At 26.7% G+C, this 21752-nt stretch overlaps 2 protein-coding genes across 3 annotated transcripts in view; one reads left to right on the top strand and one right to left on the bottom strand.

Moving 5' to 3' along the window:
* Positions 1 to 4630: 4630 nt before the first annotated feature.
* On the bottom strand, positions 4631 to 15735 carry LOC100169219 (FYVE, RhoGEF and PH domain-containing protein 6). The gene is made up of 12 exons (XM_001945148.5): positions 15242 to 15735; positions 12865 to 12931; positions 10555 to 11932; positions 10341 to 10478; positions 10084 to 10250; positions 9858 to 9996; positions 9695 to 9796; positions 9525 to 9624; positions 9295 to 9449; positions 8571 to 8756; positions 6943 to 7046; positions 4631 to 5209 (listed from the first exon to the last, which is right to left on the bottom strand). The coding sequence occupies exons 1-12, from the start codon at positions 15252 to 15254 to the stop codon at positions 5170 to 5172; spliced, it is 2589 nt and encodes an 862-aa protein (XP_001945183.2). The 5' UTR covers positions 15255 to 15735; the 3' UTR covers positions 4631 to 5169.
* A 32-nt stretch (positions 15736 to 15767) lies between these two features.
* Positions 15768 to 21752, top strand: part of LOC100162379 (TBC1 domain family member 20) — a 19762-nt gene continuing 13777 nt past the window's right edge. Inside the window, exon 1 of one of the 2 annotated variants that reach the window (XM_008180010.3) lies at positions 15768 to 15956. The gene's annotated coding sequence lies outside the window, so the exon portion shown is untranslated. The remainder of the gene's footprint in view (positions 15957 to 21752) is intronic. The other variant, XM_029485844.1, reaches the window with a different exon arrangement.

Genomic DNA, 21752 nt, shown 5'->3' with positions numbered 1-21752 from the left:
GCTATTTCATTATTGATTAACGTATAGAATTATATTATTTTTATTTTTATCAATTTTTATTCGAAATTCGATTTTTTAAATTTTATTTATTATTATTTTGGAAAATCAAATCCTAAGTTTACAGCACGATTAAACAAAAATAGTTGATTACTATTAGTCTTAAGCTTTACTATAGTTATATATATTACGTATTAATAGTTTAAACCTATAGTGTATTATTTTTAAAATTAAGTGTGAAAACAAATTATAATGGATACTTTAACTAGCTATATAAGTTATTAAGGTACCTACCTAGTTAATTGTTAATTAAAACGTTTTAAAACAATATTTATTAATTACTTAAAGTAAACTTTTTAACTAGATGATGTACAAAATACAAATGCATAGGTATTCACTCTGTTTTTGTACATCTTTAAGATCTACATCTTCCAACAAAATTGCTAAAACCTATAAGTCTATAATAACTAAAGTTGTTATAGAAAATCTTAGTTTGGTTAACTAAAAAAACTGTATTTGAAAAATTAATTAACAATAAATTATGATATATTTTGTACTTATAATAAAAATAAATTATGCATAATATTATATATTATACCTATACGCATGGCTAAATACACTGGTAATATGTATAATGGTGAATGACTAAATACTATTAACTATTTAATTAGTTAAATAAGCAAATAACATTGAACTATTTTGCCTTAACGTCAGTGCCGGCGTTAGAATTCGCGAGGCCCCGGGCAAAATATGCTAACTGCTAGGTACCAACTATACTATATGGTCTAGGTATAGGTACTCTATATGGTTGTACTTAAGTACTTTTTTATACATACAACATATATTATATTTTTTCACGTAGTTTACCTTGAAAAATACTAGTAAATCATTTTTAAAAATACTTATAATTATAAAATACAAATTTTTTTTTCTTGCTTTTTGTTTTGCGAATATATCGTATATCGTTGTAATCGAGGGACTCTGCTATTTTATTTTCAATAGGAATCAATGCGAGTTATGAAAGTTTATCTTGCAAAATGGTATTTCGTCAATAGTTTTTTATAATCTTCAACTTTGAAAAACTTCTTTCAGCTGTGGCTGACGTCACAGGCGTATTATTAATATAATTCTCAGTACAATACAAGTATTTGGAAAGGAACCCATAATTTTTTTAAGTTTCTAATGATAAAATTTTTAATGCCATTTTATTGTAATCAATAACATTTCTTAGAATTGTTAGTTCTTTGTACAACTCAATACCATCAATATCCTTTGAATCACCATCATAAAGAATATTTTGCCGATCTTTACAATTTTTCATAAAATCTTCATTATTCGTATTATTAATTGACTAATTTCATACAAGAAGCCAATATTATTATTGAATGTAATAAATTAGAGAAATCTTTCATTCATTGAATTTAGCATAATATTTTGGGCATGAACAATTTGAACTACGTTTATAATGTAGCCATTGTAGTGACACAATACGCGAATAGGTACGCGATTTAAACGCGGAACACGCGCTAGTGTGTAAACATAGAGAGCCGAGAGCACATGTTAATTAATTTCCAAGATAAAAATAATATTATTAAATATTCTAATTAAATTATACTATTATAAATATTATTGTAAAAATAGGTACGCAGTACGCACATATTGTCATCGAATGCACAATCGAAATTTCTATTCCGACAAAACAACAAAAAGTAGGTACTAAAATAAGATTAATTAGCTGCTCTCAACAGAAAAACGGCCTTGATTTTTCCATTTATACGTATAAAAACATGCGTACCTATGTAGGTTTTTTGTGGAAATATTAATTATATATATAAAAAATAAAGTGGAAATATGATAATTAACTACACTAACAGCAGGTGGCAAAAAAAAAAATTAAATGAGTTTTATACATTATAAAACGTGGCTTATTCGTCCCCGGTCCCCTCCGTCAAACACTGATAAGATAATAATATTATTATATAATCTTGCGAATGAAGCGGTCAACTGGTGAACTGGTGACAGTTTCTTTGAACCGACGGTCAGCGATTCTTGTAATGACGTAATAACCAATAGTTACAATCAAAATCCATGAAGTTAAAATAACTATTTATACAAAATGAACCGTTCAATAATGATTAAATTAAAGATTATATTAAAGATATAATAAATACCAAATATTTTTCAATTCAGATAAAAATATTCTCATGAATTCTTATTTTTAATAAATTCTTATTTATTATCACAGTGTGGCCATTTGGGTCACACAAAACCAAGATATGAATAAAAAAATACTGCCGGTATCTACCCCGCGAGGCCCTCATAGAAGCACGAGGCCCCTGCTCGCCCACCCGTCGTGCCAGCACTGCTAAACGTACCTTAATAGATATATTTTGAGGGCCTTTTAAGCTGAAATGTATAGTAGGCCTTTTAGAGCCAGTCTGACCCTGCAGCAGTCACGGATTCAGAGGAGCTAAAGTGCTCTCCCCTTTGGAAATTTTATATATTATGTATTTATTCATGTAATGCATAGATCATATATCTTAAAAGCCATACATTTAAAATACAAATACAATTGTTAATATTGTTTTCAAATCATGTCTATACATAGAATAATATATATATAATATTAATATTATCTATAATAAATTATGTTCTAAAATTATGATTGTATTTTCTTCTGAAAAACATGTAGCCCCCCTACTTCAGATTTTTAGATCTGTGCCAGACACTGGGAAGTAACTATTAAATAGTATGTATCTAATGTGAATGTGTAATGGATAACGACTAATGAGAAATGACTGCAATAATTTATTCAACAGAAGTTAACAGTTAACTTAATCTGTGACATTAACCCGTCATTGGTATCGCTATGCAAAGTCCCGCCATTGGTATTGAGTGAGCGCTGCGCTCGCCTCGTTGTTTTTCCATCATTATTTATTAAATAATGAACATATAATATTGAAACCAACAACAAATTATTAATAGTTTAATCTTTTACAAAAAATGTTCTTACAATTTTTCTTGATTATAAATTGTCATTATAATCATTATCATTCATCTTCGCCCTAGTGATCTCGAATATTTTGCTGATTATTATAAAGTATGCATATGAATGTTGTGTGCCCCTTAAATATAGGTTTTGAGTTTTTGAAAATGTATTTGGTTGACCTATTGAGTGAGTGCAACACTCAATTTATGGATATTAACAACATTGTACGTCGATATCTAGTCAAGAATTATTTATAAAATTATTATAGTTGCAAAAATATATTTAAACATGAGTCGATTGAAGGTATAAATAGTATCAGATGAATCAAGTAATAAATAAATAAGTGAATCTCAAAATACTAACGAGGTGAGCGCCGCGCTCACAACGCGACCACTGATAGGTTAAGATTGATAAATAGTTAATCGTGTTTATTTAAAATCTATTTACTATGGCCATCAAAAGTTAAAAATTATATATTAGTATATCATAGATAAAAAAAATACTTTAATAATTATTTAATTTGAAAATTTTGTTATTCAATTACAACTAATATTTTGTACTGGATAGTGATGGACCATTTAATCTTTTATAATCAAAAGATGAAATCATTAGATAATATGAAAGTTCCTTACAAGTTATTCTTAAGCAAATGTCAAATCATATAAACAATTATGTATAACAAATAACAATAACAAGTATGTGATATCAAACGTTACTTTTTATTCCGATTCAATTATCAATGTAACTTCTCTGAATTCTTCTGATTATAACTTTCATAATTCAGATGCTTCTAACATTTATTTTTGTGTTGTAAAATGAAGTACATTTTTATAGAATAAAGTAGGTATCTAAACAATAATAAAATATATCGAATATTGTAGTTGAAAATTGCCAAGGCTGGGCAAGTTAATGATTTTTTTTAACTCAGTTAAGTTAAGTTAATATGCACCAATAACAAAAAGTTAAAAGTTAATTTAACTATAGGTTAACTCAGTTAAGTTAAAAGTTAATACACACTTTTTGTTAACTTTTTATTAAGTTAAAAAAAAGTTAATTTGTTTATACAATGCTAACATACTTAATTTTTTTCCAACCCAAAACTAAATTATATACTATAGTGTTTATATCTTATACAGTGTTTCCATATTAGTTAAATTCGAATTATATACATTTTTTACTTTAAACAATTCACGGTAAATATTTTTTGACATGAAAACGAAATATATTGAAGTAGTGAAATATGATAAAATTTAAAACAAAATAAATTAACTTAACTTACTTCTTGAAATGAAAAATTAACTCGTTAATTAAAAAAGAAATTTAGTAAATTAACAGTTAAGTTAATGAAAAGCCAAAATTAACTAGTTAAGTTAAAAAGTTAATATAAAATTAACTTATTAACTTAACTTTAACTTTTTAACTCGTTAATGCCCAGCCTTGAAAATTGCCATTCATAATATCAAATATTTCAGTTTATACTTTTATGTATTTGTAATTTAATTTTCTATGTCAATGACATTCTTATGTAAGAATGTAATAATATTTTTAGGTGTGAGATGGTCTCTGACAATATTGTGAGGTATGGTTATGTTAATGTGACATATTCAATTAATTAATTATTAAAAAAAATACAGTACAGTAAGGTCATTTATAATAAACATAATTTAATCACTAAAAAACAATTTTCTTAAATGAAGTGCAAAAATATAACAATTAATAAAACCATTTGTATAAATAAATATAAATATAATAGTAGACAACAATACTATAATTTAAAAAAAAAAATTTAAAACATGATTTGCATTTCATATAAATTTTGGTTTAGAATAAAACTTATTGTGAAATAAACTTTGGTCTTAATATAATGAATAATTCAATGATTTAAATAAAAGAAAAAACTCACACAAAACACACAGCATGCTTACATTATACATAAAATCAAGGCACTGATTATTAATACTATTATGTATGTTCATAAATTGTATTATTAAAAATTAATAAAACAATTTTTGATTATATTTAGTGATATACCTTAACAGTTTTAAAAAATAAAATAGCACCATAAATATACTGTGGCACTAGTATAATAACTAAAATAATATAATTATGCAGTATGCATATTTAAAAGTAAGTGTGATCTCTGATGTGAATCCATGATAAATATATAAATACTGAAAGAGATCTCATTTTAATTTTGTTGCTTCATTAAGGGTGTTGATCCATCTGTAATCAAAATCTATTGTTAGACAGATAATATTATAATCAATGAATATAATATTATGTTCCTATATAAAAGGTACACTTTATGACTATGTATAAGCTTGTTTTATAGCCTACAAAGTGGTTATTTATTTTAATTGTGTGTATTACATTTTAAAATGTATAATGATAAATTTAAAACTATGCAATTTTTAAGTAGTTGATATATACGGTGTGTCCGTTTATTGTTATACAGTATGTCCCATAAGTCCCGTATCACCCTTAGTATCTCCGTGGAAAATCAATATATTTAAATGCAGTTTTCTTTACAGTCATAAGTATGGGACATTCAGATTAAATAGCATAATATTCAATTTGGTTTTTTCTAAAATTCAAAAATTATTATACTTTAATTTTATTAATTAATATTAATAACCATTTTGTTGATCATATTTTTTCAATAGTTAAAACGGAAATGCTTTTAAAATTTAATGAATAATTGCCCAAGTTAGGGCAAATTATTATTTTTAATTTTAGCCAAAAATCAGAGTGATTGTAATAATTAACATGTGAATCGTATTTTGCTAATGCTGAATGCATAGGTAACATAATTATTATTCATAGAAATTCAAAATAATAATTGGCTCTAACTAGAACAATTTTCATTAAATTTTAATAATTTTTTTTTAAAACTGTTTTTAAAAATACGACCAACAAAATGGCTATCTTGGAAATTTAAAAAACTTATTTGTTTAAAAAAATTGTTTAATAATTTTTGAATTTTTGAAAAAAAACAAATCGAATACTATGCTATTCAATCTGAATTTCCATACTTATGACTGTAAAGAAAAATGTATTTAAATATATTGATTTTCCACGGAGATACTAAGGGTGATACGGGACTTATGGGACATACTGTATAACAATAAAAAATATGGGCCAATTTTAGTCTGACATTCGGATTATACATGCCTTATAAGTTATTAGTAATTTAAGGAGTAATAAGTTATTCAATAATTAAATAGAACAAATATATAAAATGGTGGTAATTTATTATAAATAGTTTTATTTACTTCAATGCCTTTGGTTATAATGTTTATATCAAAAAATAAAAGATTTTACAAAACATTTTTATTCTATTTTAGTGTCTAATAATTTTATATCAATATAAAACTTAAAACTAATGTAATAAAAGAAAAAAAATACATTGAGAAAAGGGAATATTATCAATAAAAATTGTCATAAACATATTTTACAATATTAATCAGTCATATTTATTTTACTTATGTTTGAATAAAAATGAAATATTTTACACATTAGATTTATTACTATTTAGTAATATTAGTACTATTTATTACTATTTATTACCTTCTATGCATAATACATAATTTATTGTAAATTCAATTTTATTAAGTTTATCTTGCATATTCTTAAAGTTTTTTAATGTATTAAATTAACCTCCTTATTATATGAAGTTATTATGAATACAATAAATAATATTGTAAAATATTATGAGTTCAACCAAAGGTTGTCTGACACCGAACCTTAAAGATGTCCAAAGCAAAATTGTATGTATTTTATTAGATTTTAACACCAATACAAATTTAGCCAACTTGGAACACCTATTGGACATATTAAGTATTTATATTTATGCTTAAAATATTATAAGACATTTATTAAAATATTTGTTTGAAATCAAACCTGAAAGTCAAATAACCTAAAAAAGTTGAATTTACATATATTTATTATAGGCATACCTTTTGGCCAACTGTTCGGTATCAGAGCAAAATATCAAAGGATTTTGTCCAGCGTGAGCCAATTGAAAAACACAACTTGAATCAAATTCTTCATAGTTTGTACCCTGTAAAATGCATTTGTTCATTTTTTTAGTATTATAATATAATAATAGATAGGTCTGTATATGATAAATTATCAAATAATCTGTAAACAAAAAAACATATTAAACTGTATGAGCATAGAAGTTGGATTCCCTCGGGTATGGGATCATAAATACATTAAATAATACATTCATAGAATATGTAAATCAATGACACTACCAAACATGTAGAGGTGAATTGTCTACCATAAGGTGTATAACAAGGGTCACCAATTGGCGGACAGTGAACACTTTTTTTACGGACCCTTATCCAAAGTAGTTTTTAAATTTTTATAATATAAATATAAAAACTATAAGTGTCATATAAAATTTATATTAGGATAGACATTTTTTCACACTAAAAATGAAATATTTTCTTGTATAATTGTCTTTTTTTTTAATTATTTTTTTATAGTAATAATATTATTAAAATTTATTAAAATAAATAAATCTATTAATATAAATACAAATTTAAAAAAAAAAATGTATTTATAACCTTATGTAAAAGTCATTAAAACTGTTTGGGTCCTCGGAAAGTTTAGTAAGTTTCAAAACAGACCTCCATAGAAATTAGTTGGTGACCCTTGGTGTAGGGTCTGTTTCTGACACAACGAGATGGTGGGTGGTAGCTAGGTTCAGAGTTAAGTGTCGTTATTTTGTGTGACATGTGACACGTGATGTACTTTTAATTGTTTTGTTCATCCTAGTGACCAAGCTATTGTGAGATTAATAAATACGTTCAAGTTAAATATTACAACCTATACATTTTGGTGACCCGATCCCACATATATTTTAACATTCTAACAATTTACTGTGCAGAAATACATTATTAATTCTTGAATTCTTAAAGAGCTCGAAGAGTTGATATAAAGTTATAAATCAATGAGAACAAGTAAAGCATAGATCATATCAACGGTGGAAAGGAAAAACGGAGCAAGCGACATTTTATAAATTTTACAGGAGAGCCAAACAACGGTTTTTCTGCCATTTTTTAATTTATAAAGCCGTTTATTACACTTTATTTTTGTTATTAACCTGAATTTTGGTGGTTACAACCAGCATAATAGTAATAATATTATTATAATTTTATTTTACTGTGTTTATTTACAAATGAACAAAACAAAATGTATAGATATTATCAATAATTATAATAACCAACAATTAATTAAAACCAATAAAAAATATTTAAAAATTATTACAAACAGCTGTGGTGGTTATGCTCAAAAATATTGTTTTGTCACTTAAGTCTGTTATTTGGTGGTTACTCTTTAATTTGAAAGATGGCGTTCACACCTTGCAATTATGGAATATAACTTTGTCAATAGTCAACATATCAATAATCAGGTGAGCACAATTGATGCAGAATTATGTCATTTACGCCTTAATAAAAAAAAAAATTTGTCGAAAACATAGTTTACACTCTTTTTCCTTTCTACCGTCGATATTGTTTTCTGATTAACAGAGGTGTAAATGTATACTGTTAAAATGAATCTATTGTGATGCTCTTACTTCTGGGAATGTTTGAACACTATACCCAAGAACAGGTATGGTGTTCAATGCAACAACATCTTCAGAAGCTTTGTACATATACAAAACTTGTTCTTTTAGAACAAACCAAAATCTTTTCCATGATTTGCGTTTTTCCCGTCGATACAACCAACCACTCATTTGTGAGCCAGAATCATTGGCCATTACCTATATATAATTATATCTATTAATATACATGATATGTTGTTCATGAGTTTTTGGCTATAACTAAATGTATTATAATATATTAATCGATTTTTATTAGATTAAGATGTGTTATCTCTTTCTTACAAATGTACAATATAGATAGCAAATATATTTTTTGCAGAACAACATTACTCCCTCCGTATTCATTGAAGAATTACCAAAATTCCACAACACATAAAGAAGAACTGTATCCGTGACATAGAGCTTTAATTTTTTTGATAGCACTAACCAATAATTTTTAATAATAAAGTGAAAAAAAAAACAAAAATAATCTAATATTCTCAAACTGATAACTTAAATTGTATTTATGTTATCTAAATATTAAAAAAACATTAGGTCACAGATAAAGTTCTTCTTTATGTGTTGTAGAATTTTGGTAATTATACTATAAACACAGAAGGAGAAAAGTTGTTCCGCAAAAACAGTTTTGCATTTCTAAGAAGGAAACAACACATACAGGTACCACATACTCTTAAGCTGGATTTATTATGATAGTTACCTCTTTTAACCGTTGTGGAACATACTTAACGAGTTTTTTTGAGCTCCATACACCAGACTTCTTAAAAGAATTTTTTACGGTGTCCACCATTTTAAGAATTTCTAAGTCACTATTACTGGATGATTGACGCATTTCCAATATTTTGTCTTCAAACTCTACAAATATATTTTATTCAACAATTACACATCAATTACTTACCAGTGGTCAAATAAAACATTCATTTAACATACCTTTGAGCAAATAATCATAACAATCGTCACATACTCTTGCAGACTGAAACTTCATGTAACGAAGTGGTGCTTTGTTTTCTGAACAACTACTACAAACTACCTACTCAATAGTAATTTAAATATCAATAGAAAGAGTTTAATTTAAATCATTCAGAACAATCCACACATACTTTGCCGCATGCTCTGCAGTGGTGTCTCCGGAATGTGACGGTGAATTCTGAAGCACACGATTGGCACATAGTCACGCGACAATCTTGAATCCATATTGGTGCCTAATTTGATAAAATTCAAAAATTATGCACAGCCAAGAAAAAAAGACAAATTAATATATGCCTCATATCCCAATTGAAGTGGTTCACGTCCGATGTTCTTTGAAACAAATTTCATGTTGAGAAAGGATAGCTGTTTGTTGGTGTGTTCTCTAATTGCCTTCTCTAAAATGTTAACCCATTCTTTAAGCTCTACGGCAGATCTGTAATACATAATTTATAACACAATGTATTATTCTTGTATAAAATAACATTTTATTGGACAATATAAATATTAAAAAACAACTAACTTGGCTCTAAGAGTAAAGCTTCGGGTTATGGTTATTATACTAAATTCGTTGAGACAATTATCAGTAATGGGCAGAAATACTTTCATACCACTAAGTGGAAGCTCATAGTTAATTTTCAATCCCGCAACTGTACCATAATATGATGTGTATAACAAGCAATCATTGAGCTGAAAAAAAATACATAAAATTCATAGTTTAAAAATATAAATAAATATGTTGCGTTATATTAAGTATTTATAAGTAATAATAGGTAATACCAAAATAAAATATCGAAGTTGCATGTCTTTTCTGGACAACTTATACAGTTCACCTTCTTTAATAAGTTCTCGGCCTGGTTTAATTATAATGTAACTTCCTAATAGTGATTGTAACTGCAAAAGTTTACTCACACAATCCTGAAATTTAATTAACAGATACATTATTTTATGAAATCAATAAAAATTAATAGAAACAAAAAAAACAAAAACGCACCCCCTGTTTCATACTTTCATTGGCATGATTGGCAACATCGCACACAATGCCTAATGCTACTATTGTATCTTGGTAATCAATAGACCCTTCATCTTGGTTTTTTAAATAGCTTTCCAATAAGAGTCTGTACTTGGTAATTCGCTGAATTGGAGTTAACATATAGTGTTTAATTGTCAGTTTTTTACACACGTCGGACGCCTCAAAGTCTTTGACACACTTTTGAAATCGAGGGTATTTTTGACAATATTCATCCAACAAATTACTTTGACTTTCAAAGTTTTGTATGTAAGTTGAGTAGAGTTTAAGAAAAGGTCCTTTTTTTACTATAACATCGGCAATTTTAGGATGTTCATTCCAGTTTTTCATACGATTCTCCATGTCTTGTAACAAGTCTTCATTTAGACTTAATAATTGGGGAAGAGGACTGATTATTTTTGATAAATCAGTAGACGGTATCAGTTTAACATCACCTCCAGTTTGTTCAACAAACATAACAAATGTTTTACATAATAGATTTAAAACATCAATGAATACTTTTTCGGTTGAAATAAGTTCTTCAACAGTCCTTAGGGATTTTGCTTTGGTAGGTATTTCTTCAGTTTCATTGTTGTCAATAGACAATGATTCACCAAGTTCTAGTTTTTCATTGGGTTTGTCATCTAGTGATGAATGAGAATCTGTATCATTATCTTCTTTTTCAGTGTTCCTGTCATCATTATGACCGTCATAAAAAGAACTACGCTTCTTTTGTTTTAATATTTTCCCTTTACCAAATGACCCAAACCAATTGACGATTTTTTTCCTAACAGAAAATGATTGGTCTGTAGAATCACTAGCAATGGACGACTTTTCATCATCAATTGTGGTATTCATAATATCATCTAAATTATTAATTGACATGTCTAATTCACCATGGAATACCACATATTCACTTAGCAAACTGTCATTTTGATAGTCAAAGTCTAAGTCATCGTCAGTACATTTGTTGTTAATACTGTTATTATTTTCATTATCAGTTATGTTATTTTCTAAAATACTATTTACATTATGAGGAACTTCTAATTGGGAAACATTTGAATTGACATCGCTGTCATTTTTTATTTCTTCATCGTTTTTTTTATCGTCATTCTTGTTAGGCATACAACTTGCAGTTTGATTAACAGTTAAATTTAAAGTTGTTTCATGTTTTTTGAAAGACTTGACACTGGGAAATTGATGTTTGACTTTATAAGGACTAGTTTTCAATGCAATGTTATTTGGTTTTGGAAGCAGTGGAGGTTTGACCGTATACTTTGTAGCTGTAGAATGCAAATTACATTTCAAAACTGACACATTATCTTTGTCATTTTCGGTAACCATTATATGTTTTGGACATAACCTTCAAAATAAAAACCATACATAACTCAAATTAGATTAATTTAAGAAATTTTAACTTAAAATATTTTGAATATTATTTTATGTAAAATAATGAATATATTTTGTGGTTGAATATTCTTAAGCAGTTAAGTTTTATTAACTTGACTAAACTTAAGTTATTATAAACGAATATCTATAATCATAATAGATAATATACATATCACATATAAATAATATCTATACATTTATATTTAAAACAAAATCTAATATGTTGCAATATTAAAACTCAAACATTACCTAGTAAAAAATATAATAATAATTTAAAAAAAATTACTTAAATGAGTTAAATTATAAATAATTTATTAATTGTACCTATAAAATACTAAAAGTTATTTTTGAAAAGAAGAATAAAAAATAACAGATTATATTAGATGTACATAATATATCTTACAAGAATTGTATTTAAATTAAGTAAGAACCTACTGCAAATAATAGTATAAAAAATATTAACAAATTTACTGAAAGGTAATAAGTTTATCATATTTAATGTATAAAGGTGCATTCACAGCTATGTTGTGTATCGTGTCGATCAAATATCACTGTTGTTACTTTTTTGGTATCATGTAATAACCAAGTTGCAACTGAGTATACCAAGAATTGACTACAGCTCAAATTTTAAGCCAATATGGTTACCATATAGTCACCACGCCCTCGCATGACACAACGTAGCTGTGAATCCGGCTTAACACTATAATATATATTAAAATATGTAGGGTTTATAATAGGGTCGATCTGGCACATGACTTAGTCTGGCATAATGAATTTCAATGGAAACCTCAAAGCAACTTAATTGTTAACCAAAAACGTTTTGCCCGGGTGTTCTCAGATTGGGCTAAACCAACACTGATTGTTGATATAATGATATTAATCAGTTAATAATTTATTAAAGCATACTTTTGTGATTCATGGCAACTGCAGTCACTTGAATTTGGTTTTGGTAGTGGAAGAGGCTTTATTTTCTCTAAAAAATATTTTAAAAAGGTAATGGTTAACAAAGGTTGATTCATAACAATTATTATTTTTATATATTATAAGATAATTATCTATAACAAAGCTTATTCAAATAAATAAATTAAAGTATTTTAGGAATTTATGTTTATTGATTCTTCGTATTAAATTCTGTATAAGCAATTATAAATAATAAGACATCATTTATAATTTGAAGGTCTCATTCGTCATTAGTCATTATTATTTGATTAATACAATGTTAGTTAAATATAAGCTATTACACTAGCAATTTATTTGTATGTTATACCTAATTGAATGGATAGTATTAAGGTGAGGTTAGGTGCTAATAATTATGATATATGACTAATTTTAATCGTTTATCGTAACAACCCACAACAATTTGTCCTATATCCTATTTTGTAGTAAGGTGGTTAAATTATCGATCCCGTGATCAATATAGTATTTCTAATTTAGTTTATTATCATAAATCAATCCTAAAAATGTTATTCTTCTATATTCTTTTATTTCTGTGCAGTTACAATCATTCATTTGTTTACAAATATTATTATGAAAAGATTACTTATAATTTTTAAAATTATTAATTATTATTATTATTGTTGTTATAAGTAAATATTAAATTTTAGGAAATTTGATTTGAAAAAATGTAATGCCACGCAATTGAATAGATTAAATGAGAACAATTTTCAACAAAATTTATAAGTTTGGTATCATTAATCTGATTGTTTATTGTATTTGGTAAAATTTCATCATACCCGCATGTTGTCTCATTCTTACTAATGCGCAACATACCAAATGTAATATTCAAAACAATCCATTCTACATACTCTGGTATTTTTAAAATTAGAATGGATACATAGGTACTGAAATACTGAATTGAATCAAGTTATGAGCATTTTAATTTTTGCAAAAAAAATTAACAATGTTACAATGCCTAAACTGCAGGCTTCAAGTCAAAAATAGCCTCGAAAATAGCAAAGTAAAACGGATTATAGTGTACACAAAATTTACCAAGTTATTAAATATGTATTAGTAAGACGGAGACAACACATTTACTTTGTAAATGTATTTAAGGACCTATCTACCTATTAAATTTCAATCTTAAATTGTACAATAAATTTGATAAAATTTCAAATAATACTTCTTTAGATATTTATGTCTTGAATTCTTGATGCAACAGCAAATAATTTAGTAGGCACCTACACATAAATGTCTTAAGGGGGCTCCAGTCAATAAAAAAAGTGACTTTTGGACCAAAAAGCACGACAAAACTGGAGAAATTTGGTTTGACATATTTTAATTTGGAAAATGTAATATGATTGATTAACAAGTTTACTAGGTTTCCATCTAGGTGATTTTTAATATTCCAATTATTAATAGTGTCATAATGCTTATTAATGTGTTAATATAAATACAAAAATATCATATTTTTATTCATGGATATCACAGCTGAAAAAATAGATATTCAAAATCGCCTCAATGGAAACCTAGTAGGTAATCTTGGTAATTAATGAAAATCAGTTCTAAAAATTTAAATTCGTCAAATCAAATTCCTTCAGTTTTATTTGGTTTTTTGGTCTAAAAACCACTTTTTTTCATCGACTGCTCTGACCCCAGAAGGTTTATTTTTATGATACGGAATTTTAATAGGTATATTTAAAAATATTAATATAAACAAAATTAATGTCCCGATTTATGTTAAAATTGTTCAAATCTACATTAGTTTTGACTTTTTACTAAACCGACTGAAACCCCCTTAAGAGATTTGAGTCTTCAAAATATCATGAAAATGTTACTGAAGACAAAACAATCTAAATTCAAAAATTATTAATTACCTAGTTTAACTCAATTAGTTTTAATTTATGGTTATGTAGGTATCTTCTTTAGGTAATTATAAAAATAAACAATTTAAAAAAAAGTATGTACCTATCATTAATTTATATAAGTATATAACCAACTCATATTATGTAAAGGCAGATAGTAACATACCTCTGAGCATACCTCGTAAATTATACTTAATGTAACTACCAACCTATTTGATTGGAAATCTGATATTAGTATTAGATGCTGATTACAAACAGTCAATAATTACAACACTTAGCATATCTGGTTGGAAATAGGTATATTACGAGGTATATTAGTAAGTAAATAGCTATACCTAGCGAACATAATATGACCATTGGATCTAACCTATTAAAATGTATAAATGAATCGTTACTTTGATTCCGTGCTTGAACCATATTATATTTTGAAGAGAGTTGATAATGAAAAATGTTTAGTGACCACGGTGAAGAATTCTAATTACCTGGCGTATTCATGATTTCCCATTTAAACGTAGCACAGCAAAACCAACATGTCAACGGGTACGTACGGCCTGCGACCGTCGGCTCTCCGCTCAAACGGGTCTGGACGTCGTCGACAGGCTGCAGCTTTCGGGGCTACTACTGGACGACCCGCATCGGTGAATGACGACGGACCGCCGCTAAGCGACAGAGCGAACCGTCACGCAAGAAGTGTTAGGGCGCGAGACGATGGATAGGTATGTGGACGGTAGTGAACTCACGCAATGACAATTGCCAAGCCCGAGACGAACGCTAGTACAAAACTACGTCGGTGGTAATGGCCGGGTGGCGGAGACACACGAGGGCCAAGACGAAAATCGAAAGCGGATGGAAGCGAATAAATTAGCGAGCTACCGATTAAACTATAAAGCGAATAAAATATTATAACAATAATAATAATCATAATACGTCAAACGCGATATCCGCTGAGAAGACTGGACAGTGGACTGATAATAACTATTACGCTGATGATAACTGATAAGTGACGCAGTAGACGTGCGTATGCGGGCGCGGCGAGCTGTGCGTGTCTAGTCGGAGATAAGAAAAACTCGACCGCTTGCTGATCGGGAGCCTACACCACGAATTAAGATATATCTTAATTCGTGGCCTACACTCAGTACAATCATCAATCACCAGCACGTCTGCGTTCTATACGAATATCTTAATTCGTGCTCATCGGTGATATATTATATACTACATAAATATATCTATAAATATAAATATATATATACTACGTAAACTCCAACAATTTATATCAAATCAAACTAGCTTTCCACTCATCAGGGGCGCTTTTACGGGGGAGGGGCGGTTTGACACAAGTTTAAGTACAAGTCGCCAATTTTTAGGAATCGAAAAATCTTTAAAAAAAATCGAAAACATTTTTATAGATTCTGAGCGGAGCGATGAATGTATTAATTATACAAAGTGTTTTTTTTTTTTGTGTCTGTCATCACCTTTTAGGACACTAACAAATAACAATGCTTAGATTTTCTTCAACAGTCCAATCTTTTCTGATACGAAAGTGAATCTAATTGGTAGGTACCTACTTTGGGGAGTCAAAAGTAAAAAATTCCAAATAGTTTTCAAAAGCACTGTGAAAAACAAAAGAAAAATTAGGAAAAAACGGGAATTTTTAATTTTAAAATCGATTTTAGTTTTTGGTGTAACTCTAAAACAAATGAATGTAAATACATGAAATATTCCCTAGTTGTTTACTTGTTTAATGTTTATATTAACATTCTTTACACGATAACATTTTCAAAAAAATTTGGTTTGTTTCATGATTAAAGATATACCTGTAGCCTGTAGGTATATATGTTTAATTACCTATATAACTATACCTTTAATAACCTATATATTATCTATGCATATCTTTAATCGTGGTTTGTTTTGAACTGTTCACGACGTTCACGTACGGGTACTTTATACATTTTCAATTTTTTTAGTTTTTTCTATGAATGTTAATACAGTTTTATTTGATAGGTAAAAATGCTAAAAAAATTAGAAATCTATATCACAATTTTTTTCTAAGCATTTAAAGTTTAAATATTGATAAAATACGTAAAAATGACGAAAATATGCAAATTATTTTGAGCTAGAAATTCATATAAATTTTCATTTTTAAATCTAAGTCTTTAAAATATAATACAATATTTACCTCATAAGTTTGTCCACCTTTGTCAAAAAAAAAAATGTCTACAAGAAATTAAATTAAATTTTTAGCGTTTGAAGTTCAAATTTTTACAACATTTGATATTCGCACTCGATTTCTCATGTAACGATTTTCTTATTTTATTGTAATTAAAAAACGAATGACTGTATGCTTGAAAATTTCACTCAATTATGTATTTTCTATACATCATACAATTAAAATACAAACATACAATAAATATACTTAAAAATATTTTGATCTTTTTTGAGCTGTTTACGGACATTGTCAGTTTTCAAATTTTTTAGTTCTTTTTCTATAAATATCAATGAAGTTTTATTTGTTTGGTGAAAAAGCGAGAAAATTTAATGCAATGCTCCTGATATATTGTTACGATAACAGTTGCAAAATATTAAATATTTAATATACATAAGCACAATATTTTTTACAAACCTTTAAAGTTTGAATTTTGACAACATTTATTACATTTAAAATTTAATAATTATTTCGTAGTTAAATATGTATAAAATGTTCAACTTTTATAGCTATGGATTCAACATTTAAAACAAGGTTCCACGTACATTATAGTTGAAGATATATAAATGAATTTATTCACAATAATAAATAATAGGTATAATAGGTAAAATAGGTATACTTAGTAATATCATAGGCTGAATGACCGTCTTAGCTCAGAATCGTTTTTCTTATGCAATAATATTATAACATTGAATTCAAATTTAACACTATCCATGACAGTGACTCACTTGTTACCTACTGCACAGCAGAGTGACACCCACTTGCCTACCTTTTTTATTTTTAAATACTAATTAATATTTTCAAATGTCAATATTTTTGTGGAGTAAGAAATAAGAGCGTGAGTAACTCATTAATTCGAAAAGTAAAAATACAAAATATTCTACATGGTAATTTTCAAATTTAAGTAAATTGTCATCATTATCATAATTATTACCCTCATAAATTTAATTTGTTTGTATACTTCGAACTAATATAAATATATATTTTTATATAACAGTCCATAATTATTATTTAATATTTAGAAATGTATAATACTATTTTATTTATGAATTTTCCCGTTACTTTTTTTTTCCATTCATCCGTTGGTTGATTTCTCATTTAGCGAATTTCTTATTTTGTTGTAATTCAAAAACGAATAACCATAGACACTTGAGATTTATATCATATGTTTATTTTATCAATTCCTACTTGATAAAATGTTTAAAATATTTTGACTTGTTGTGAGCTGTTTACAGACAATTTCAAATTTAAATTTTATTAGTTTTTTTTTTTCTATAAATATCAATAAAGTTTAATAATTGTTGGGCCAAAAAGCGTGAAAACTTAATACAAGGCTCCTGATTTATTGGTATATTGGTATCACAATTTTTTTTTATAAGCATTTAAAATTCAAATTATAACAACATTTATCAAATTCTAAATTTTAAATATGATTTTGTTATTAAAAATGTATGAAATGTTCAACTTTTATAGCTTAAATTTAAAATATAAAACGTAAATAGGTAATTCTTTAATATCAAAATATAAAAACCCTTTTCTTTTTGTTATTTTATGTTCAAATTAAATATTTAAACGAAGAAAAACGTTTTAGTTTTGTGTTATATTTTAAAAATATTATTCGTGAGTATTATTTGAGTATATAGATATTCGTATAGTATAAATGTATGGGTAAGGATTGAAAACTAACCACAAGGTTCAACATAAGTTGGTTATTCTGTAGGTAACCAAAATATCTCAAAAATATAAAAACACAGTTTTTTTTCTAGTTATTTTATGTTCAAATTTGGAGGACATATTAAATAACCAAGAAGACTAATTTTAGTTATTTTGTTGTAATTTTATAATATTGATTCAATTTACCGGCTGCCGTTGAAGTTTTTTGACCGAGTGAAAACATTTTTTTCGACAATAATTCAAAAGAAAATGACTATAAATCGAGCATAAAGAGAAATTTTAGATTTTTATTAGTTTTTTTAATTACATGTTGATAGATAATGTTTTCATTCGGTAACAAACTTGAAAATTTAATACAAGGTTCTCCATAAGTTTTCCTACATTTAACAAAAAAAAAGTTTACCTGAAAGTCAAATTAATTTTTTACGTGTTTTAAGTTACTAGTTAGATAGTCAATGTATTTTCACCTGTAAATTAATCAATTCTCACAGTACAATTTTCTTATTTTGTTTTAATTCATAAAATAATAACCACAGTTACTTACTTAGAATTTTCAACAAATGTTTTGACTCGATTTTAGCCATTTATAGACAATTTCCAATCTTTTAGTTTTTTTTCCTACAAATGTCAATTCAATTTTCTTTTTAGGTCGAAATGCTTGAACATTTAATACAAGGTTTCTCATAAGTTATTATAAAAACAGTGGAGAAATATTAAATATCCATAGGAAATGTTGGCAAAATTCATCAAATACTCGAAAATTTACAAATTAGTTTGTAGTTAAAAATGTATACCTAAAATATTCAATTTTCTTAGCTAAGGATTGAAATGTTAAAACAAGGATTCTCGTACATAAATAGTTAATTTTAAGTTTAGTTATATTTTACTACTCTAAAATGTGATGACAGATACAAAATTAAAATAAACTGAATAACAACACATCATTGTAAAACCAAAACATTTATAGCAGAATTTAAAAAAAATAGCTTACAAAGCAATAGGTATACAATATTTCATTTGCACTATTTTGCATAAGTATCTTAACGCATATAAGCAAGCCCGGATTAAGATAATTTTGGGCCTGTGGCCAAATAATTTTAGGGGTCCATATAAGTCATAACCATAATCAAAATATTGGGGACCCACAAATAAATATATTTCGAAGACAAAAAAATGATATTTATACATTTATTTCTTACCTTTTTACAAAAATGAAAATGTTATTTGTAAAAATAATTTTTTCTTGCTTTTTGGGAAGCAAACTCTTTAATTATATCATCTGTATGCATAATACATTATAAATATTATTGTATAAATGTGTTCATTATTCTAGTTAATATTCAAAAGTACTCACAATTGATAATATTAGTTTTATTGTTTATACTTAATAAAAATAGACGATATAGCCGATATTACGATAGCATAATAATAATAATAATAATAATAATAATTTATTTTCATTTATAACCAGGGTTGTTTTTACATGTTTAAAACGTGTTTTTTTTGTTTTAAACAAAAAAACCTATTAATAAAATCCTATAAATGATAATTATAAATTAGGTAATGATTTTTGTGGGATATTTTGGTAATCGAAGTTGATCACAGTATTTCGTTTCAACTTATATTTACATCGTGATTCGTGATTATTATCATAGAACGGCTTCTTACAATTTGGTATACAGTATATTATACATTAATTTAATGTCATTAAATAAGATGGATGTAACTTAGGTACATCATTTAAGTACAGATTTGAGTAAACTAAAACTAGATAAATTAACAGAAAAACATTTATAATAATTATTATAGATAATGATAATGAAGCAATGAGTGATGTGATGGTAGTTAGTTATGTGTATGGACGTATGGTACTATAAAGTATAAGTATAAATATATAATACATTTTAAATATAATTAAGGGGTTCTATATGTTTATCAATAGTCAATAGATAGGTTATAGGTAGCATCCCTCGACAGTCATCAAGTCATTGTGCTATTATTATTATTAGGTCTTACACTCTTACTTACAAGTTACAGGACACCTTTTTTTTTGAATTATTTGCTATTCATACTCGTGTAGATTTTGAAGCTGACGTGGTACGAATGTGCGATCAAAAAAATATGCATGTGGTAGAGCTTATTTTAAGTTATAGAGTTGTATCTACAACAATTGGTCCTATTGCTTTGGATGCCATCTATTTTAATGTTGAAATCGTTGATTTTCAACAAAAAAATCATTAAAAAAAAAGTATCCCGCAGAGTAGAAAAATTCCATAGGTATTTGATTTAAATTTACTAAAAATATTGTTTTAAACACATGTTTTTTATTGATGTTTAAAACGTCTGTTTTAAACGTTTCAAACAAAATCAATATGTTTTTTTTGTGGTGTTTTAAACAAACGTTTTAAACATAACAACCCTGTTTATAACAATAATATAGTTTAGCATATAGATAAGCTATAGAAAACGTTAATGTATTATATCCAATTATTTCTGATTTTAAAAAAAAAAAACGTACATTTCGCCAGGGGCCTACTATTGTTTGATATCTGTTGTGTGGCCCGTGGCTATGCCCCCCCCCCCCTTAATCCGGGCTTGCATTTAAGTAGGTAATATACTAATATTATACTGATATGATATAATAATATACTTATAATAAAATTATGTATAGAACCGTAAACCAATTAGCATAGGCGAAACTACGGGTCAGGCCAGTCAGGCCATGGCCTGACCTAATACTGATTACTGAGTACTGACTAAAAATGTGTATACATTATATATTATTTTAATAATTATTTAGGCATTATAAATAATACATTTATATCTACGTAAATTGTTAAAATTTCTTAAATTAAATTTATACACTACACAATGAACATAATAATACAATTTTTTTTGAAAATATGGAGTCATAATATAGTCTATTCTATGTAGGTACTTGAATAATCGGTTTGATCAGTTATTGTTTAATTCACGTTTATTTTTTTACTATAGCAAGTATAATAATTAATTTTACGTAACAAATCGTCAGTCAGTAATGTTTGTTACGTGGTGAAAATACACCCGAAAATATACTCGTAGAAAATTATTGTTGATTAGACGTACTTCAATATTTC

This window comes from Acyrthosiphon pisum, chromosome X (genome assembly GCF_005508785.2).
Source record: "Acyrthosiphon pisum isolate AL4f chromosome X, pea_aphid_22Mar2018_4r6ur, whole genome shotgun sequence".
In the NCBI taxonomy this organism is placed as follows: domain Eukaryota; kingdom Metazoa; phylum Arthropoda; class Insecta; order Hemiptera; family Aphididae; genus Acyrthosiphon; species Acyrthosiphon pisum.
Note: the sequence above shows the minus strand (reverse complement) of the source record. Positions and strands in the feature narration are given on the sequence as shown.